The following is an 18863-nucleotide window of genomic DNA, read 5'->3' as shown; positions in this document are numbered from 1 at the left end:
AGGGCCAGCTCTCTACCACTTGGGCCACAGCCCCATTTCCAGTTTTCTGAGTGGTTTATTGGAGATAAGAGTCTCACAGTGGGGCTGGGAAGGTGGCTCAGTGGGAGAGTGCTTGCCTTGCATGCATGAGGCTCTGGGTTTGATTCCTCAGCACCACATAAGCAAAAAGAAAAAAATCCGGAAGTGGCATTATGACTCATGTGGTAGAGCATTGAGCTGAAGAGTTGAGGGACAGCGCCCAGGCCCAGAGTTCAGGCACCACGACCGGACCCCTCAAAAAAAAAAAAAGTCTCACAGACTTTCTTGCCTGGGCTGGCTTTGAACTGTGACCCTGAGATCTCAGCCTCCTTAGTAGCTAGGATTGATTACAGGCATGAGCCACCAGCCCGGCCTGGCTCTGGTTCTTTACTGTAGAGCTTTATCAATAACAACTGTACTACTCACTGGGTGTCAGTAGCAGGAAAGTCCCTGAGACTCTTATCTCCAATAAACCACTCAGAAAACTGGAAGTGGCTTGTGGCTCAAGTGGTAGAGCACTGCCTTGAGCTGAAGAGCTGAGGGATAGCACCCAAGCCCAGAGTTCAAGCCCCAAGACCGACAAAAAAAACAAAACAATTGTACTTCTCCTTACCAAACTAAAATGTCTACTTTATAATAATGAAAAATATCTACTTTATCATGATGAAAAGCAACTAAAATAGAGTAGACACTAAAAATAAAGTGAACATTATTATTAGTATTACTAGAATGTAACATAAAGCATGTTCCTATGGACCCTGTAATTCTTAAGACAAAAACAGTAAGAAAAATACACTACTTTATCTCTCAATACCATGAATAGGTCAGATTTTCTCAGTCTCTTTCTATATCCAATTCACGTAAGAAACAAACAGATAAGCTTTGTCTATATAGGTGATTAGCAATATGTCCATTAAAGCATGAACATGAACTTTTTTTTTTCCCCTTCGTTCATGGGGCTTGAACTCTGGGCTTGGGCGCTGTCCTTCAGCTCTTCAGCTTAAGGCGAGCCCTCTACCACTTGAGCCACAGTGCCACTTCAATGAACTAACTTTTAATGTTGAATCATTGCCTCCAACATCTTCAAACTTCACACTGGAGCTCTGTAATTCCAGTCCCCTGACTTTAGCTGGTAGAAAGAGAGAGAGATAAAAACATTAGCAATACAGTATAAGCTCACAATTAAAAGTCCCTTAGATATTAAAGTATTTCCAGTACATATTTTTGCACACTGAAGGACCTGAGCAGAACCACTATAAACAGAACCCTCTAAAGCAAGCACAATCTCGGCTACCCACAAGTATCTCAAATGGGCAAAGGAACTGAAAAAAAGACTTCTCAAAAGAAGAGGTATGCCACTCCTAGGCATCTACCCTGAGCAACAGGAACCAATATACAAGGACACATGACCTCCATGTTCATTAAAGCACTGTTATAGCCAAGATATGGAAACAACCCAGATGCCCCACTACAGATGAATGGATCCAAAAATTGTGGTACCTATATACAATGGAATAGTTTGCAGCCATTAGAAAGGACAAAATAATGGCATTTACAGGGAAATGAATGGAACTAGAAAAAAATCACGTTGAGTGAAGTAAGCCAAGAGCAAAGAGACAAACGGCACATGGTCTCACTGATATGTGGATATTAAATCCAAAACATAAGAAGATATGACAAAATAAACAAGACTCAAGAAATAAAGGACCTCCACTCATCTGGTGGTATCATTACTAAATGACCCCATGATGCTGATCACATATATGGTATGTATGTGCTCATCTGAGGGAAACTAGGAGGAGGACACAGAAACAGAGGGAAACAGGGGAAAACATATAACAGCAGGACCCATCAGCTGCACTGGTCATTGATCAAAATGAGCTAAGCAACTCAATGGCAGCAATGGGAGGGAGGGAATGAGCGGGAAAGAGAGAACAGCTGACACTAAGCAAAAGGAAAGAAATGTACAGATCACCCGATGTGGAAGACAGAACTGTACTGTCAAAGCTCATAGAATTCATAAATTTTATAGACCCCAATAAAGACAATTTGCCCCATGAAGGTTAGAATGTGTTTGTAACTTTAAGTACTACTATCTCACAATACTGTGAAATTTGTGAAATTTATGTAATCACAATAAAAAAAAAAATGCTATATAAAAAAAGAGGTAAGAATGGCAAAGAACAGCTGGGAAGGTGGCTTAGTGGCTTACCTTGCGTGCAAGCCCTGGGTTTAATTCCTCAGTACCACACACACAGAAAAAGCTGGAAATGGCACTGTGGCTCAAATGGTAGAGTGCTAGCCTTGAGCGAAAGAAGCCCAGGACTGCCCCCACCCCCGCAAAAAAAGGCAAAGAAACATGAGGAAATGGCCAGTACTTCTAGCGATAAAGGAAATGCAAATCAAAACTCTGAGATTCCACCTCATCCAAGTTAGATTGGCTAACATTGTGAATTTGAATAGCAACGTATGTTGGTAGGACTGTGGGGAAAAAGGAACCTTGTTGCACTGTTGGTGGAATGTAACTAGTACAACTACTCTGGACAGCAATCTGGAGGTTCCTCAAAAAACTAAACACAGATCTTCTAGATGACCCAGCCATCCACTCCTAGGCACACATCCAGAACATCACGAGCCAGGATACTGTAAAGATGCTTTGCACATCCACATTCACTGGCGTACTGACTATTCACAATAGCGAAGTTATGGAAACAGCCTAAATGCCTTAAAATAAATGAGTGGATCCAAAAAAATGTGGTACTTATACATAATGGAATTTTACAACAGTCATTACACAGTCATTTCCAGGGAAATGGATGGACAAATCATGTTAAGTGAGGTAAGACAAGATCAGAGACAAAAGGCACATGTTTTCTCTCATATGCAAAAGCAAGATGTAAAATACAAAATAAATTATACAAGACTCTAGGCATTCACACACAGTGAGTCTAGAGGAGGGTACTCCTTTGAGGAACACAAACATGCAATGCCTATGCACCTCTGACCATATAAACTAATACTTATTGAAATGAAACAAGGTTTTTTTTCCTTCTTTTTGCCATTTGTTTTTATCTGTATTTGGGAGGGTGAGGAGGGCACAGAAATAGAGACAAAGGGTGAATAACTGCAGCAGTGATACTCAGTAGACACTACGTTGAAAATGAACTATACAACTTGTGGGAGGAGACAAGAGGGAAAAACTCAGAGACAGCGACAGAAGGGGAGACATTGTCCAAAAAGAGATGTACTTATTACCTGACTTATGAGCTAGTAACCCTCTGAACATCACCTTTACAGTGACAATTAAAAAAAAAAAGAACAGTATCTCACCTTTCTTTTGTAAGACAGCTATTATTTCTTCATCTACTTCCTGAAGATCCTCTTTCTTTCTTTTGATTCCTTTGACCTTTAGCCTGCTTTTCCTTTTTTTATCAGCCTCCATGATAGAAGAATCTTTTGAAGCCTGAAAATAAAATAAATTTAAACATATCATACATAAAATTACATTATCAACAGGTATTTTATAAAGACAGGCATTATCTAAAAAAACAAAAACAAAAACACTCCTCTGTAGCACTTTCACTTGTTAACTTCTCCTAACCTCTTTGTTCAAAAAGCTATCTGCTAGAGATAATTCTTCTTTCACAAATCCTTAAAGCTAGGTTTAAAATATACCATTTGATGGGGACTGGGAAGGTGGCTCAGTGGTAGAGTGCTTGCCTTGCATGCATGAGGCCTGGGTTCAGATTCCTCAGCACCACATAAGCAGAAAAAGCCGGATGTGGGGCTGAGGCTCAAGTGGTAGAATGCTAGCCTTGAGCTGAAGAGCAGAGGGACAGTGCCCAGGCCCAGAGTTCAGGACGGACGGACGGACGGACGGACGGACGGACACACACACACACACTCACACACACACTTTATCTAACATTTGAAAACTTTCTTTGCAGGCTTTTCCAGTTAAGATTTACTACCTTCCTCACATTCCAAAAATCAGTATCTTCAACGATGATACATATTACTAAAACCAGTTCTGCTTCTGACTGTTTCATTTGTCTATGTCTCTTTCCAGAACTTATAGTTCCTCAATTTAAGACATCAATATTACCTTTTATTTCTCACTGTCTTCTCATAAATGGTGCTTCACACAATGCTTATTTGATATGTGATGATTAATAAAATATGACTACATACATGTTTGGGTTTTTTTTTTGTTTTGCTGGTACTGAAGCTTGAACTCAGGCCTGGGCACTGTCCTTGAGTCTCTCTGTGCTCTACCACTTGAGCCACAGCGCCGCTTCCAGTTTTTCTGTTTATGACGTACTGAGGAACTAAACCCAGGGCTTTATGCATGGTAGACAAGCACTGTACCACTATTCCTAGCCCTACATGAGATCTTAACAACAACAAATAGAATGAGGCTGGGCACTGGTTGACACCTGTAATCCTAGCTACTCAGGAGGCTGGGATCTGAGGATCGCAGTTCAAATCCAGCCAGGCAGGAAAGTCCATGGGACACTTATCTCTAATTAACGACCAGAAAAACACAAGTAGTGCAGTGGCTCACAGTAGTACAGCATTAGCCTTGAGCAAAAAAAGAGTTCAGTGAGAGCATCCAGGCCCCCAGGTTCAAGCCTCATGACCCCCCCCCAAAAAAGTAAGAGTTGTGGCTCATGTGAATAAAGCACTGCTAGCTTTCAGGCAAAAAAGCTAAAGGACCCGAGTTCAAACTCCAACACCAGCACAAAAAAACAGGACTGGAGGTGTGGCTCAAGTAATAGAATGCCATCTGAGCAAGCAAACAAGCCATATGTACTCAAGACCCTGATTTCAACCCCAGTATCACCAAAGGAAAAAGCAAACAGATTCACATGCTTAACTTGTTTCAAACATATGTAGTGGTTTTTTAAATACTTTAAAGTAACATTTAAAGTCAACATTAAAAACAAAGTTCTTCCTATTGCACCATTGGTAGGAAAGTAAATTAGTATAGCCACTCTGGATGACAGTTTGTGGAGATTCCTCAAAAAACTAAACATAGAACAGCCAGGCACCAGGCTTGCACCTGTAATTCTAGCTACTCAGGAAGCTGAGATCTGAAGACTGCAGCTCAAAGCCAGCCCAAGCAGGAAAGTCCATGAGACTCCCATCTCCAATAAACCACCAGAAAACCAGAAATGGTGCTGTGGCTCACAAGTGGAAGAATGCTAACCTGGAGCAAAAAAGCTCAGGCACAGTACAGAGACTGAGTTCAAGCCCCATTACCAAACAAAAAACAACACAGAAACATAGAACCACCCTACCACCCAACCATACCACTTTTAGACATCTAACCAATACATTACAAGTCAAGATATCTATGTTCATTACTGCACTATTTACTATTTACAATAGTCAGATGCTCAGATGCCCTACAGTAGATTACTAGATAAAGAAATGTAGTACACACCAGGCACTGATGGCTCAAGCCTCTAATCCTAGCTACTCAGAAGGCTGAGATCTGAGGATTGCGTTCAAAGGGAGCCAGGCAAGAAACTCCCAAAGACTCTTATTTCCAATAAACTATTCAAAACAGTTAGAATGTGGCTCAAGTGGTAGAGCACTCATCTTGAGCAAAAGCTCAAGGACAACTCCCAGACCCAAAGTTCAAGCCCCAGACCAGCAAAGAAAAAGAAAAAAGAAATGTGGCACATAACACATAACATCCATTAGAAATAATGTCAGGGCTGTGAAGGTGGCTCAGTGGTAGAGTGCTTGCATTGCAAGCATGAGGCCCTGGGTTGAATTCATCAGTACCACATAAGAGCAAAAAAAGCCAGAAGTGGCGCTGTGGCTCAAGTGGTAGAGCACTAGCCTTGAGCTGAAGAGCTAAGGAATAGTGCCCAAGCCCAGAGTTTGATTATTTCTTTGTTGCTTTGTATGTCCCTCCCCTACAGTATAACCCCTGCTTTCACTGTATTTGATGTCGGTATAATTTGTGGAGGGGAAGGGGAAAAAAAATCGTTTAAATAGGGATACAGGTGAACCCATTGCAACAATGAGATGTACAAGTCATTATGTCGAAAATGAACTTTACAACTTTGGTGCTGGAGGGAAGTGGGGAGGATTGGGTGGGGGGTGGGGAGGGAAGGATGGGAAGGGATGGGAAGGGGAAACAAAGGAGGAAGCTAAGATGCTTGATAAGAAATGTACTCATTATCTTGCCTATGTCACCTCTGTACAGTATTTTCACAATAAAAAAATTAAAAAAATACTATTTAACTGAAAAAAAAAAAAAATGTCATTTGCAGAGAAATGGATGGACCCAGAACAAATCACGTTAACTGAGGTAAGCCAAGCTCACAAAGAAAAGTGGCAAATGTTTTCTCTCGTAAGTGAAAGCTAGATCTAATACAATTGGATATAATATACCTAACGTACATTTAAAAATTGACTAAAGCAGGATATATGTAGGGGAAGAGTTCAAAGGGATAATTCTTTTTCATCAAAAAGAATTACAGGATTTTTTTTTACCCAGCAAGGGCAAAAGGAGCACAGAAGGGGCTGGGAAGGTGGCTCAGTGGTAGAGCACTCACCTTGCATGCCTGAGGCCCTGGGTTCGATTCCTCAGTACCACATAAGCAAAAAGAAAAAAGCCTGAAGTGGCGCTGTGGCTCAAGTGGTAGAGCGCTAGCCTTGAGCTGAAGAGCTGAGGGACAGCGCCCAGGCCCAGAGTTCAGGCCCATGACCCCCCCAAAAAAACAAAGAGCACAGAAATAGATGGAGGAGGGATGAACATGAACAAATGCAGTCATGGTATTCAATATACACTACGTAAAAACTTGTGGATAGGAACAGGAAGGGAGAAAATGGGAAAAAGTGAAGGAAGGGGTATACTAATTAACCGACTCATGGAATTGTAATCCCTTTGTACAACTCCTTAACATTAACAATAAAAATAAAATAAACTGCCAGGCATTGGCTCACGCCACCTAGATACTCAGAGGCTGAGATCTGAGGATCGCAGTTCAAAGGTAGCCTGGGCAGGAAAATCCTTGAGACTCTTATCTCCAATAAACCACCAGAAAACCGGAAGTGGCTCTATGGCTCAAGCAGTAGAGCACTCACCTTGAGCTGAAGAGCTGAGGGACAGAGCTCAAGCCCAGAGTTCAAGCCCCACGATCAACAAGACAAATAAATAAATAAAATAAAATAAACTGGGAGAGACTGAAGGACAGCATGACAGTACCCAAGAAGAAATGTAATTATGTGACTTGAAATGGTAACCCCTCTGTACATCAATTTAATTTAAAAAAGAAATTAAAATAGATAAATATCACTAGCAGAAAAAAAATTCAGCTCTTTAGTTACAATAGCCACATTTCAAGTGCCCAAAAGTCACAAGCTGCTAGCACTAATCATGCTGGGCAGTAGGCCCTAGAAGATATCGCTACCATAACACAATGAGATAAGATGACTTCAAACCTCTCTCACTCTACCATGTATTATACCTCAACAGTTAAGGCTAAACATAGGTGGTTCACACCAACAATCTGAGCTACTCAGGAGGCTGAGATCTGAGAATTGTGGACAAGACTCCTATCTCCAATTAACCAGTTAAAAAGCTGGATGTGAGGCATGACTCAAGTGATAAAGCACCACCTGAGATAAAAAAAAAAACAACCCCACAAAAAAAAAAATCAGTTAAGGAAGCCACTCAATGTGTGGTCACTTAGTGACTTTTCATCAAGTTATAATTTTTTATGTGTATGGCACATCTCAAATTTAAAGGTTTTCTTTTAAAAAAGTATATCTTTCTAAGCCAGGTGTTGGTGGCTCACACCTGTAATTCTACCTATTCAGGAGGCTGAGATCTGAGGATTATTATTCAAAACCAGAACAAGAAGGAAAGTCTGTCATACTCTTATCTCCAACTAAACACCAGAAAACAGGAATGGAGCTATGACTCAAAGTGGTAGAGCACTAACCTTGAGCAAAAGAGTTCAGAGACAATGCCTAGGCCCCGAGTTCAAGTGTTACAACTGACCAAAAAGAAAAAGGTATCTCTGGCTGGGAGCTTATGGCTCATACGTGTAATCCTAACTACTTAAGAGGCTGAGAGCTGAGGATCACAGTTCAAAGCCAGACTGAGCAGGAAAGACTGTAAGATTCCCATCTCTAATTAACTGCCAAAAAAGCCAGAAGCTGAGCTGTGACTCACATTTTAGAGCACTAGCCTTAAGCAAAAAAAGCTAAGGTACAGCACCCAGACCCTGAGTTCAAGCACCAGGACTGGCACAAAGAAAAAAAAAAAATCTGTCTGTTCCACATTTTCATAGCATACTGATTTATGTAGCTTTTCAACCCTGAACTGAACAGCAACCACAATGTTGTTTCAACAACAATCTCTACTCCTTCCTAAAACTATGAACTTATATACATTCCCCAGGCAGTTAATTTTCTGCTAGTAAACTTATTTCAGGAAGTTCATTTGGCACTAATTCAACAAACTGACTTCCTATATGATAGACATAATTTAAGTCATGTACACATTATTAAACTAAGTTGCTGCTCTCCTGGAATAAAACAAAAGAAACCAGGATGGGGGGGCTGGGAAGGTGGCTCAGTGGTAGAGCGCTTACCTTGCATGCATGAGGCCCTGGATTCGATTCCTCAGCACCACATAAGCAAAAAGAAAAAAAGCCAGAAGTGGCGCTGTGGCTCAAGTGGTAGAGCGCTAGCCTTGAGCTGAGGGACAGCGCACAGGCCCAGAGTTCAGGCCCCATGACTGGACCCAAAAACAAAACAAAACAAAAGAAACCAGGCTAGGGGATGTGGTTTAGTGGTAGAGTGCTTGCCAAAAATGCATGAAGCCCTGCGATTCCTCAGTACCACATAAACAGAAAAAGCCCGAAGTGGCACTGTGGCTCAAGTGGTAACCTTGAGCAAAAAAGTAGCTCAGGGACATTGCCTGAGTTGGCCCCTGGACTGGCAAAAAATAATAAAAATACAATAAAATAAGGAATCAGTCACAGTGACATGTCTTGGTCCCCAGCTCATAGTACAATTAAGAGTAATGGGTACTAACTTCATCAATGGATTAATTGACTGATGAGCTCCTGGCTGAACGGGCTATTAGCAGAAGGAGCAAATTTATAGGAAGTGCATCACTGGTAAGAAGGGGCATACTCTCAAAGGGGATTTGGGAGTCTGGTCCTTTCCTGGCACTCTGCTCCTTAACTCCATAACTCTGCTTTATTATGCCATTCTGCCAAGATGCTCTGCCTCAGTACAGGCCAAGACTCAGTGGAACCAATCGGCTACGAAACCCTTTCTGCTTTACAATATTGTTTCTCAAAGGAATGTGCCACAGCAATGCAAAGTCTAAACAAATGTCAATGACTTAACTGATAAAAAAAAAAAAAGAGACTTCTATATAATTAGCTAAAGGTAACAAAAATGAACAGACTCTAATTGGAAGGGCATTTCAATGGTTAAACCAAGAAAGGACAGAGGTTTGAATGAGGATTTTGGTAACAGCAGTAATAGAAAGTGATCAAATTCTCCATCTATTTCAAACCTCCAATAGTTTTTATAAAATCCAAGTATTTGGTTATTATATACTTAAAAAGACTGTAATGTCTTCTGATTGGGGATAAAAATACCTGTACGTCAGACACTGGCTTCTTATGAATATTTTTCTCATCTGATGCATGCAAGAAAAACTCTTTCTTTCCATCTGGAACTTTGTCAAAAAACCATCCTTTCTCAGATTCTCTGGCAGGGGTCTTCAAAGAAACAGAATCAGTTTTAGAGGCTATTCGTGGTGTTGAAGTGGTGGTCTCCTTGTGCTCCAACTCCAGAGTATTTGAAACAGAATTGAGATTTCCTTTCCGATATAAAGACAGCAAGGAACTGTTCATGTGATTGGCTGACTGAGAGAAAAACAATTTTAGTATGAATTAAAACTGAACCAATAGTCTGAGTCATTAGTAAACCATCAATTCAAAGCCAGATCAAATATCATTGCTTTGTTAAAATCAAAACCTGTTTTTCTGAAGGGGTAAAATGGACTACAAGTTATATATGCAACTTGGAATATATTTTTATATACACACACATGAACACCTATGTATATGTATATATATTATTGCCACAGCTCATTAATCAAGCCTACTCATCAGCAATGACAATTCCGTGGCAGAAAATACATCCTTTTCTCCATTTTTAGTAGTAGTTTCTTTCTATTCCTCTCTGTCTTTTTGACTGTTTTTTCCTTTTTCTGTTCCCTGTAGAACTAAACACAAAACAATAAAGTTATCTACAGTGTACATAGAAGCATTCAATTACTTATTGATAAACAGGGCCAATGTTTCTGACTCTATTCATTACTTTTTCCTAAGTTAAGGTCACAATGATTTTTTTTTTTGGCCAGTGCTGTGGCTTGAACTCGGGGCCTGGAGATTGTCCCTGAGCTTCTTTTACTCAAGGCTAGCACTGTCCAACTTGTGCCACAGCTCCACATATGGCTTTTTCTGTTTATGTGGCACTGAGGAATGGAACCCAGGACAATGAGGCTAGGCAAGCGCACCACATTCACAGCTCACAATGACTTTATTAAATATTACCTTACCTGTGGATCCAGGTGATCTTCCACATTTGAACTATCATCAGAATAGCTTTCAGAATACCTCAGTAAAAAGAAGAAAAACGTTTTAAATACTTTTTGTCCTATGTCTAAAAAATTACTACCACAAACAAATGAATACACTAAAGTAAAAGTCCACAGTGGTTAACCAGTTGGAAGGGTGTACTTAGAGTCTTTTGCCTGTTGTATGCTTGCCAGATTTTTGGCTTCTCCAGAAGTAAACTTTGCCTTGCTTGGGGGGTGGGGGAGGGGAGAAGAGGGAGGAACGGACTGCAGTTATGTAACTGAACTGAGCAACGGGGAGAAGTACAAATTCCCATTAGATCAGGGGTTAGGGTAAAAATAATTCTCATATAATATGGCATTAAAGCCTAACAAAAAACTATTCAAACTAAGACTTTTTTTTTTTTGTCTGGTTGTGGGGCCTGAACTCTGGGCCTGGGTGCTGTCCCTCAGCTCTTCAGCTCAAGGCTAGCGCTCTACCACTTGAGCCATAGCGCCACTTCCAGCTTTTTTTCTTATGTGGTGCTGAGGAATCGAACCCAGGGCCTCAGGCATGTAAGGCAAGCGCTCTACCACTGAGCCACCTTCCCAGCCCCACTAAGACTTTTTTTTGAGTGTGTGCTGGTACTGGGACTTGAACTAAGGCCTAGGCACTCTTCTTTAAGCTTTCTGACTCAAAGCTGGTACTCTACCACTTGGGCCAAGACTCCACTTCTAGATTTTTGCTGATCAACTGCAGACAAGAGTCTCATAAACTTTCCTTCCCAGGCTGGCTCCAAATTGCAACCCTCAGATCTCAGACTTCTGAGCACACAGAATTATAGGCAGAAGAAATTGGCACCCAGATTCACACTGAAACTACTTTCTGAATTCATTATACCTCAAAGTTGATACCTAATAGTTTACATAGCTTACTATGTAAAGATGTCTTTAAAAGTTGTTTACATAAGCCGGGTGCAGGTGGCTCATGCCTGAAATCCTATCTACTCAGCAGGCTGAGATTTGAGGAGTGTGGTTCAAAGCCAGCCTGGGCAGAAAAGTCCATGAAACTCTTTTTTTTGTCAGTCATGGGGCTTGAATTCTGGGCCTGGACACTGTCCCTCAGCTCTTCAGCACAAGGGGAGTGAGCCACAGTGCCTCTTCGGCTTTTTCTGCTTATGTGGTGCTGAGGAAACGAACCCAGGGCCTCATGCATGCGAAGCAAGCAATCTACCACTGAGCCACCTTCCCAGCCTCCCATGAAACTCTTAACTCTAAATAGCCACCAGAAAACTGGAAGTGAAGCTGTAGCTCAAAGTGGCAGAGTGTTAACCTAGAGCAGAAAAGCTCAGGGACAGTGCCCAGGCCCTGAGTTTAAGTCCTATGAACAAAAAACAAAAACAAACAAAAAAGCCAATATGACAGGAAGAAAAGGTGTGGACACAGGGTAGGTAATACTCAGGTTCTTGCTAATGATGAACAGCCACTGAAAGTATTCCAAGTATGAATATAATTCTTAGGGAAAAAAAAACACTCTTGTATTACTTACTCATTATCCTCTTCACCTTGTCTCGATCTTTTTGCCAAGTGTTCATCTTCTAATTCTGTTAGATTCTTAAGTTCTTTCTCACTACTAATTATACTGAACACTGAAACAAAAAACATGTAATCTACTAAATTCATTCTTTCTATAATTACTAATCATTCAACTCTAACATTAAAAGACTCACCTTTTTCTACCTGAATCCTAAAAGCATTTCTTTTTCTACGGCCATAGTCTATACTGAAAAAAATAACAAGAATTTTAGAATACTGGCATCCACCAGTGGTTTTCCATTAAGTACTATTTAAAGACTACATTAATTAGTATAAATATACAATTATGTTACTGTTCACATTGGCCTACCTTTTATTTTATTTTTTTGCCAGTCCTGGGGCCTATGCACTGTTCCTGACCTTCTTTTTTGCTCTAGGTTAGCACTCTAACACTGGAGTTTCAGTACCATTTCTGGCTTTTTCTGTTCATGTGTTACTGAGGAATCAAACCCATGGCTTTATGCATGCTAGGCAAGCAATCTACCACGAAGCCACATTCCCAGCTCTGAATTTACATTCTATGACTTTTTTCAATTTTATTTTTCAAATTCTTTTTCTTATCTAACGCTTATTTTCTTATTTTTTGTTAATTGCAGGGTTTGAATTTAGGGCTTGGGCAGTATCTCTGAGCAATTTTACTCAAGGCAAAGGCTCTACCAATTGAGTCACAGCACCACTTCCAGTTTTCTGATGGTTACTTGGAGATAAGAGTCTCATGGACTTTTCTACCCAGTCTGGCTTGGAACTCCAGGCTAGCTGTGAAACAGATCCTCCTGAGTAGCTAGGATTACAGGCCTCATTTTTTTTTTTTGTCTGTCCTGGGACTTGAACTCTGGGCCTGGACGCTGTCCCTGAGCTCTTCAGCTCAATGCAAGAGCTCTACCACTTGAGCCACAGAGCCACTTCTGTTTTTTCTGGTAGTTAATTGAGATAAGAGTCTCATGAGCAGGGGCTGGGAAGGTGGCTCAGTGGTAGAGCGCTTGCCTTGCATGCCTGAGGCCCTGGGTTCGATTCCTCAGCACCACATAAGCAAAAAGAAGAAAGCCGGAAGTGGCGCTGTGGCTCAAGTGGTAGAGCGCTAGCCTTGAGCTGAAGAGCTGAGGGACAGCACCCAGGCCCAGAGTTCAGGCCCCATGACCGGACCCAAAAAAAAAAAGTCTCATGAGCAGAGTCTGAGTAGCAACAGCGAAGAGTCAAGAGTCATGGCTGGACAAGCATTTAGGAAGTTCCTTCCTGTTTGACCGAGTGTTGGTTGAAAGAAGTGCAGCTGAAACTGTAACCAAAGGAGGCATTATGCTTCCAGAAAAGTCTCAAGGAAAAGTATTGCAAGCTACAGTAGTGGCCGTGGGATCAGGCTCTAAAGGAAAGGGTGGAGAGATTCAGCCAGTTAGTGTGAAAGTGGGTGATAAAGTTCTTCTCCCAGAATATCTGGAGGTACCAAAGTAGTTCTAGATGACAAGGCTTATTTCTTACTTAGGGATGGTGACATTTTTGGGAAGTATGTAGAGTGAATAAATCACTAAAATGGCATCCTGTGAAGCTGCCCATTCCATGGAAGTTCTGAGATCTTTCATCAGGCAAATAACTTCCATATCTCCCTTTTATAATAAACTAATGGTAACTAAATTAAAAAAAAAGAAAGAAAAAGTCTCATGGACTTTCTTGTTTGGGGCTGGCTTTGAACCATGATCTTCAGATCTCAGCCTCCTGGTTAGCTAGGATTACAGGCATGAGCCACCAGTATCCAGCAAATGTGGTTTTTTCTTTTTTTTCGGGGGGGGGGGGGGGGGGGAGTTGCGGTTCTTGAACTCAGGGCCTGAATGCTGTCCCTAAGCCTCTCTGTACTCAAGATTAGCACTCTACTTTTTGAGCCACAGCACCACTTCTCCAGCCTAATTGTTTTTCTTTGAATCTGTTTCTCTTGAAATTTACCAAGATGCTCTAACAAATGCAATAAATACACATAAGAAAACTATACAATAAATACATTGTTTACCTATGTTCTCAAATTATTAACATTGTGCCATATTAACTTTACTTTTCTTTGGAGATGAATTTTCAGCAAAATCACTTGAAAATTAATAGCGAAGATTTCAACACTAAAAGTCATCATGGCCAAGCACGAGTATCTCACACCCATAATCTTAGCTACTCAGGAATCTGAGATTTGAGAATTGTAGTTTGAAACCAGCCTGGGCAGAAAAGAGACTCTTATCTCGAATAAACTACTCAGAAAAAGCCAGAAGTGGTGCTGACTTCTAACCATAATCCTCAGATCTCAGCTTCCTAAGTAGCTAAGATTACTGCTGCCCAGCTTCATATTTCTTTCCTTTCTTTTTTTTTTTTTTTTTTTGTCAATTGCAGGGTTTCAACTCAGAACCTGGGCTTTGTCCTTGAGCCTCTCAAGTGGTAGGCTACCACTCTACCACTTAAGCCACAGCCACTCCTAGTTTTTGAATAGTTAACTGGGGATAAGATTCTCACAAAGGGTCAGGGAATGTGGCTCGTGGTAGAGTGCTGCCTTGCATACATGAGGCCCTGGGTTCGATTCCTTAGCACCATATAAGCAGAAAAAGCCAGAAGTGACGCTGTGGCTCAAGTGGTAAAATACTAGCCTTGAGCTGAAGAACTGAAGGGCAGCGCCCAGGCCCCAAGTTCAGGTCCTAGGACCAGCAAAAAAAAAAGACTCTCACAGAGACTTTTCTGCCCTGGCTGGCTTTGAACAGTGATCCTCAGATCTCAGTCTCTTGAGTAGCTAGGATTACTGGCATGAGCCACTGGCACCAGGCTAGCTTCACATTTCTTAGTGGTACCAAAAAGCTTACGTGAGAATATGTCTCAAGTGTTTAATTTTCTATTTTTTATTTGTCCGGTCGTGGGGCCTGAACTCTGGGCCTGGGCACTGTCCCTCAGCTCTTCAGCTCAAGGCTAGCGCTCTACCACTTGAGCCACAGCGCCACTTCCGGCTTTTTTTTTCTTTTTGCTTATGTGGTGCTGAGGAATCGAACTCGGGACCTCTGGCATGCAAGGCAAGCGCTTTACCACTGAACCACCTTCCCAGCCCTGCAGTGTTTAATTTTCTAATGAACATGGAACAGGGGGCTCACGACTGTATAACTAGCTACTCAGGAGGCTGAGCTCTGCAGAACAGTTCATGAGACTCATCAACAATTAGCAAAAAGAAAAAAGTGAGTGCAAGGCACTGAGTAGTTCAAGCTCCAGAACCAGCACACACACCAAGAGAGAAAGAGAGACAGAGACAGAGAGAGACAGAGAGAGACAGAGAGAGAGAGAGAGAAACTCTAATGAAAAAGGAAAGGAGGTGATATAGCAGTGTTTCTACCTACTGACAAGGTGAAGTACTGAAATATAAAAAGTTATTGCCTTTCCCTCTGGCTCAGACACCAGCAAATGAGCAAAAGTGTCAGATACCATGTTAAGTCCCAGTATCCGATAAAGAAAAGGGAAAAAAAGAAAAACTAAAAAGTAGCCATTCGCTCTACTGAAAGGAACAGCTTACAACCTATAAAAGATGCTAATAAATGTTTATACAAATGAGTTACAAGATTATCGATTAGTGGGCTGATGCCAACAGCCATTAGTCACCACTACTTTAAACAAGAATGGAAGCTTTAAATAGTAGGGAACTGAAAGGAAAAGAAAAATTAAAAAAAAACAAACAACAAAGATCCACAAGCTACATTTCTTTACCTGTACATTCTCTGCAAATCAGATGCTAAGATTCCAGTGTCCACATATTTGCCACATCTATTACTGGTGAGGTACTAAAAAAGAAAATATGACAAATATAAAACACTCAATATTTCAAACTCAGTGACTTTAGTTAACAAACAAGATAGAGAGTTATTCTAATACACAGTACTTTTTCATAGCAATAAAAGGTTTGCACTCAGACGCTTGATCTTGTAGGCAGGCACATGATCCACGATCTTTCCATCTCTAGCTCAGGGGTAGCTGCAATTACAGCCATGAGCTACCATACCTGGCTTTTCTTTGTTTTTGAAACAAAAATCTCACTGTACAGTGCAGACTAGCCTTAATCTGATCTTCTTGCTTTGAGCCACAGAGCCACTTCTGTTTTTCTGCTGGTTATTTGGAGATAGGAGTCTCACAAGTCAGGCAACAATAACTAGCACCTATAATCGTAGCTATCTAGGCTGAGATCTGAGGATCATAGTTCCAAGCCAGCCCAGGCAGAAAAGTCTCCGTGAGAGTCTTTTCATTAGCCACTCAAAAACCAGAAGTGGAGCTGTAGCTCAAAATAGTAGATAGTGCCCCAGACCCTGAGCTGAAGCCTCATGACTGACCAAAAAAATAAAGTCTCACAAACTTTCCTGCCTGAGCTGGCTTTGAACCACAATCCTCAGACCTCAGCTTCCTGAGTAGCTAGGATAAGAGCCACTGGTACCCGGCTCATGCAAAGTCTTGGCGGGGGGGGGGGGGGGGGGGGGGGGGGGGGCACTGTCCCTCAGCTCTTCAGCTCAAGGCTAGTGCTCTACCACTTGAGCCACAGCACCACTTCCAGCTTTTTCCTTTTTGCTTATGTGGTGCTGAGGAATGGAACCCAGGGCCTCATGCATGCAAGGCAAGCGCTCTACCGCTGAGCCACCTTCCCAGCCCCTCATGCAAAGTCTTAACTAATGAAATATATCCAAAGCAAAAGGTCACCAAATAATTATCAAATCTGGAATCAGAGAATGAATATTATCATCTGTCATGATAACACAGTAAAAATAAAAATGACTATACTAACTTTCAGGTAATCAGTGAAGGATTAGTCTATGTTCTCAAACAAACCAGAATATAGCAGTAAACTAGCCAGATAGCTTAAGACACTATTTTTTTTGGATCAGTTGTGGGGCCTGAACTCTGGGCCTGGGCGCTGTCCCTCAGCTCTTCAGCTCAAAGCTAGCACTCCACCACTTGGGCCTCAGCACCACTTCGGGCTTACTGGTGGTTAACTGGAGATAAGAGTCTCATGGACTTTCCTGTCTGGGTTGGCTTTGGGGCTGGCTTTGAACCATGATCCTCAGATCTTAGCCTCCTGAGTAGCTAGGATTACAGGCGTGAGCCACCAGCACCCAGCTAACACAAGACATTTTAAGTGTGGGAACACAGTGATGTTAGGGCTTGAGGAAATTCAGTTTCAACATTAAATAACCTTTTTTTTTTTTTTGAGACAGGGTCTTGCTGACCCAGACTGATCTTGAACTCCTAAACTCTCCCCTCAATTTCCTGAATACTAGTACCACAAGAGCTGGCCACCATGCATGCCCACCCTTACATCATCTTTTATGCCTTACTTTCTAAAGACAGTGAATACAAAGATTCTAAATATTAATGTAGAATGGAAATGAGTGGCAGAGTCAATCTTATTTTAAAGTATGAGATTCTGTGCAATGTCCAATGGGTGCATAAAACTCTAATAATTACTGTTATTGAAAACTCAAGTATAAATACTTTCCTAGCCAGGCATCGGTGGTGGCTCATCTATGGTGATCCTCAGATCTCATTCTCCTGATCACAGGCGTGAGCCACCGGTTCCAATAGTTGCTATTCTGTCCAGCTCCAACACAATTTCTTCTCAAGAATCCCTAGCACATGACAACAGCAGGGTATTCAAAGCCCGACCAATCGAGTCCGACACTCCTTGTATCCGGGCTCCTCCTACAACATGGTAGTTATTTTAAGTTACTCTTAGTGGTGTATATCTCAATTTGTTGAGGTACTTTTCCTTTTATTGAATCTGCCAAGCCTGCCCCTGGTGCTCACGCCGGTCACCCTGGCTACTCAGGCGGCTGAGGTCTGAGGAACGCGGTTCAAAGCCAGCGCCGGCAGGAAAGTCCGGGAGGCTCTCATCCCCAGCGAACCACCCGAAACCGGAAGTGGCGCTGCGGCTCAGCGGCAGCGCGCGGGCCCGGGCTGACGAGCGGAGGGCCGCGCCCAGGCCAGCGCCCAGGCCACTGCGGACAGGAAAGAGAGGAGGGAGGAAACGGGCCCGGGCCCGAGGCTAAGAGTAAGAAGAGGCGGGCGGCCGCGAGCAGGCCCCGGGCGGCGCCGCCCCGCCCGAGGCCGGCCTCGACTCCCGGGGGGCGGCCGGCCTCGGCTCCCGGGGGGCGGCCGGCCTCGGCTCCCGGGGCGGCATCGCCCTGCGGGACTCAGCTGGGCGCGGAGACCTGACAGCTGCCCGGGAAGCCGCGGAGCCGGGGGAACCCACGTACCTGGACCACGCGCTGCTTGAGCTTACCGTCCACGAACGCCGCCGAGCGGGGCCGCATCGCGTCAGGCCGCGGCCGCGGGCCCGGCGGCGGCTCGGCGGCGGCCCGGCGGCGGCCCGGCGGCGGCCCGGCGGCGGCCCGGCGGCGGCTCGGCGGCGGCTCGGCGGCGGCCCGGCGGCGGCTCGGCGGGCCTGCGCGGGGCTGCCTGCGGCGTTGCCGGATAAGTGCGGCGGGCCTTCGCGGGGCTGTCTGCGGCGATGCCGGATAAGTGCGGCGGGCCTTCGCGGGGCTGTCTGCGGCGATGCCGGTCAAGCTGCGGCGGGCCTTCGCGGGGCTGCCTGCGGCACGCCGGTCAAGCTGCGGCGGGCCTTCGCGGGGCTGTCTGCGGCGATGCCGGACAAGCG

General features: G+C 43.2%; 1 protein-coding gene and 1 pseudogene across 1 annotated transcript in view; one reads left to right on the top strand and one right to left on the bottom strand.

Moving 5' to 3' along the window:
* Window positions 1–18552, bottom strand: part of Nvl (nuclear VCP like) — a 47586-nt gene extending 29034 nt beyond the window's left edge. Inside the window, exons 1-8 of the mRNA XM_042672407.1 lie at window positions 18463–18552; window positions 15932–16005; window positions 12355–12407; window positions 12174–12273; window positions 10628–10685; window positions 9660–9929; window positions 3349–3481; window positions 1071–1147 (exon numbers count right to left, since the gene is read on the bottom strand). Coding sequence (XP_042528341.1) covers window positions 1071–1147; window positions 3349–3481; window positions 9660–9929; window positions 10628–10685; window positions 12174–12273; window positions 12355–12407; window positions 15932–16005; window positions 18463–18519 — 822 coding nt within the window. The 5' untranslated portion in view covers window positions 18520–18552. The remainder of the gene's footprint in view (window positions 1–1070; window positions 1148–3348; window positions 3482–9659; window positions 9930–10627; window positions 10686–12173; window positions 12274–12354; window positions 12408–15931; window positions 16006–18462) is intronic.
* On the top strand, window positions 13373–13841 carry LOC122101917 (annotated as a pseudogene).
* Window positions 18553–18863: the final 311 nt, after the last annotated feature.

Source organism: Dipodomys spectabilis, unplaced genomic scaffold (assembly GCF_019054845.1).
Source record: "Dipodomys spectabilis isolate Male_0828 unplaced genomic scaffold, ASM1905484v1 ptg000706l, whole genome shotgun sequence".
Classification (NCBI taxonomy): domain Eukaryota; kingdom Metazoa; phylum Chordata; class Mammalia; order Rodentia; family Heteromyidae; genus Dipodomys; species Dipodomys spectabilis.
This window is presented reverse-complemented; position numbering and strand designations above follow the sequence as displayed.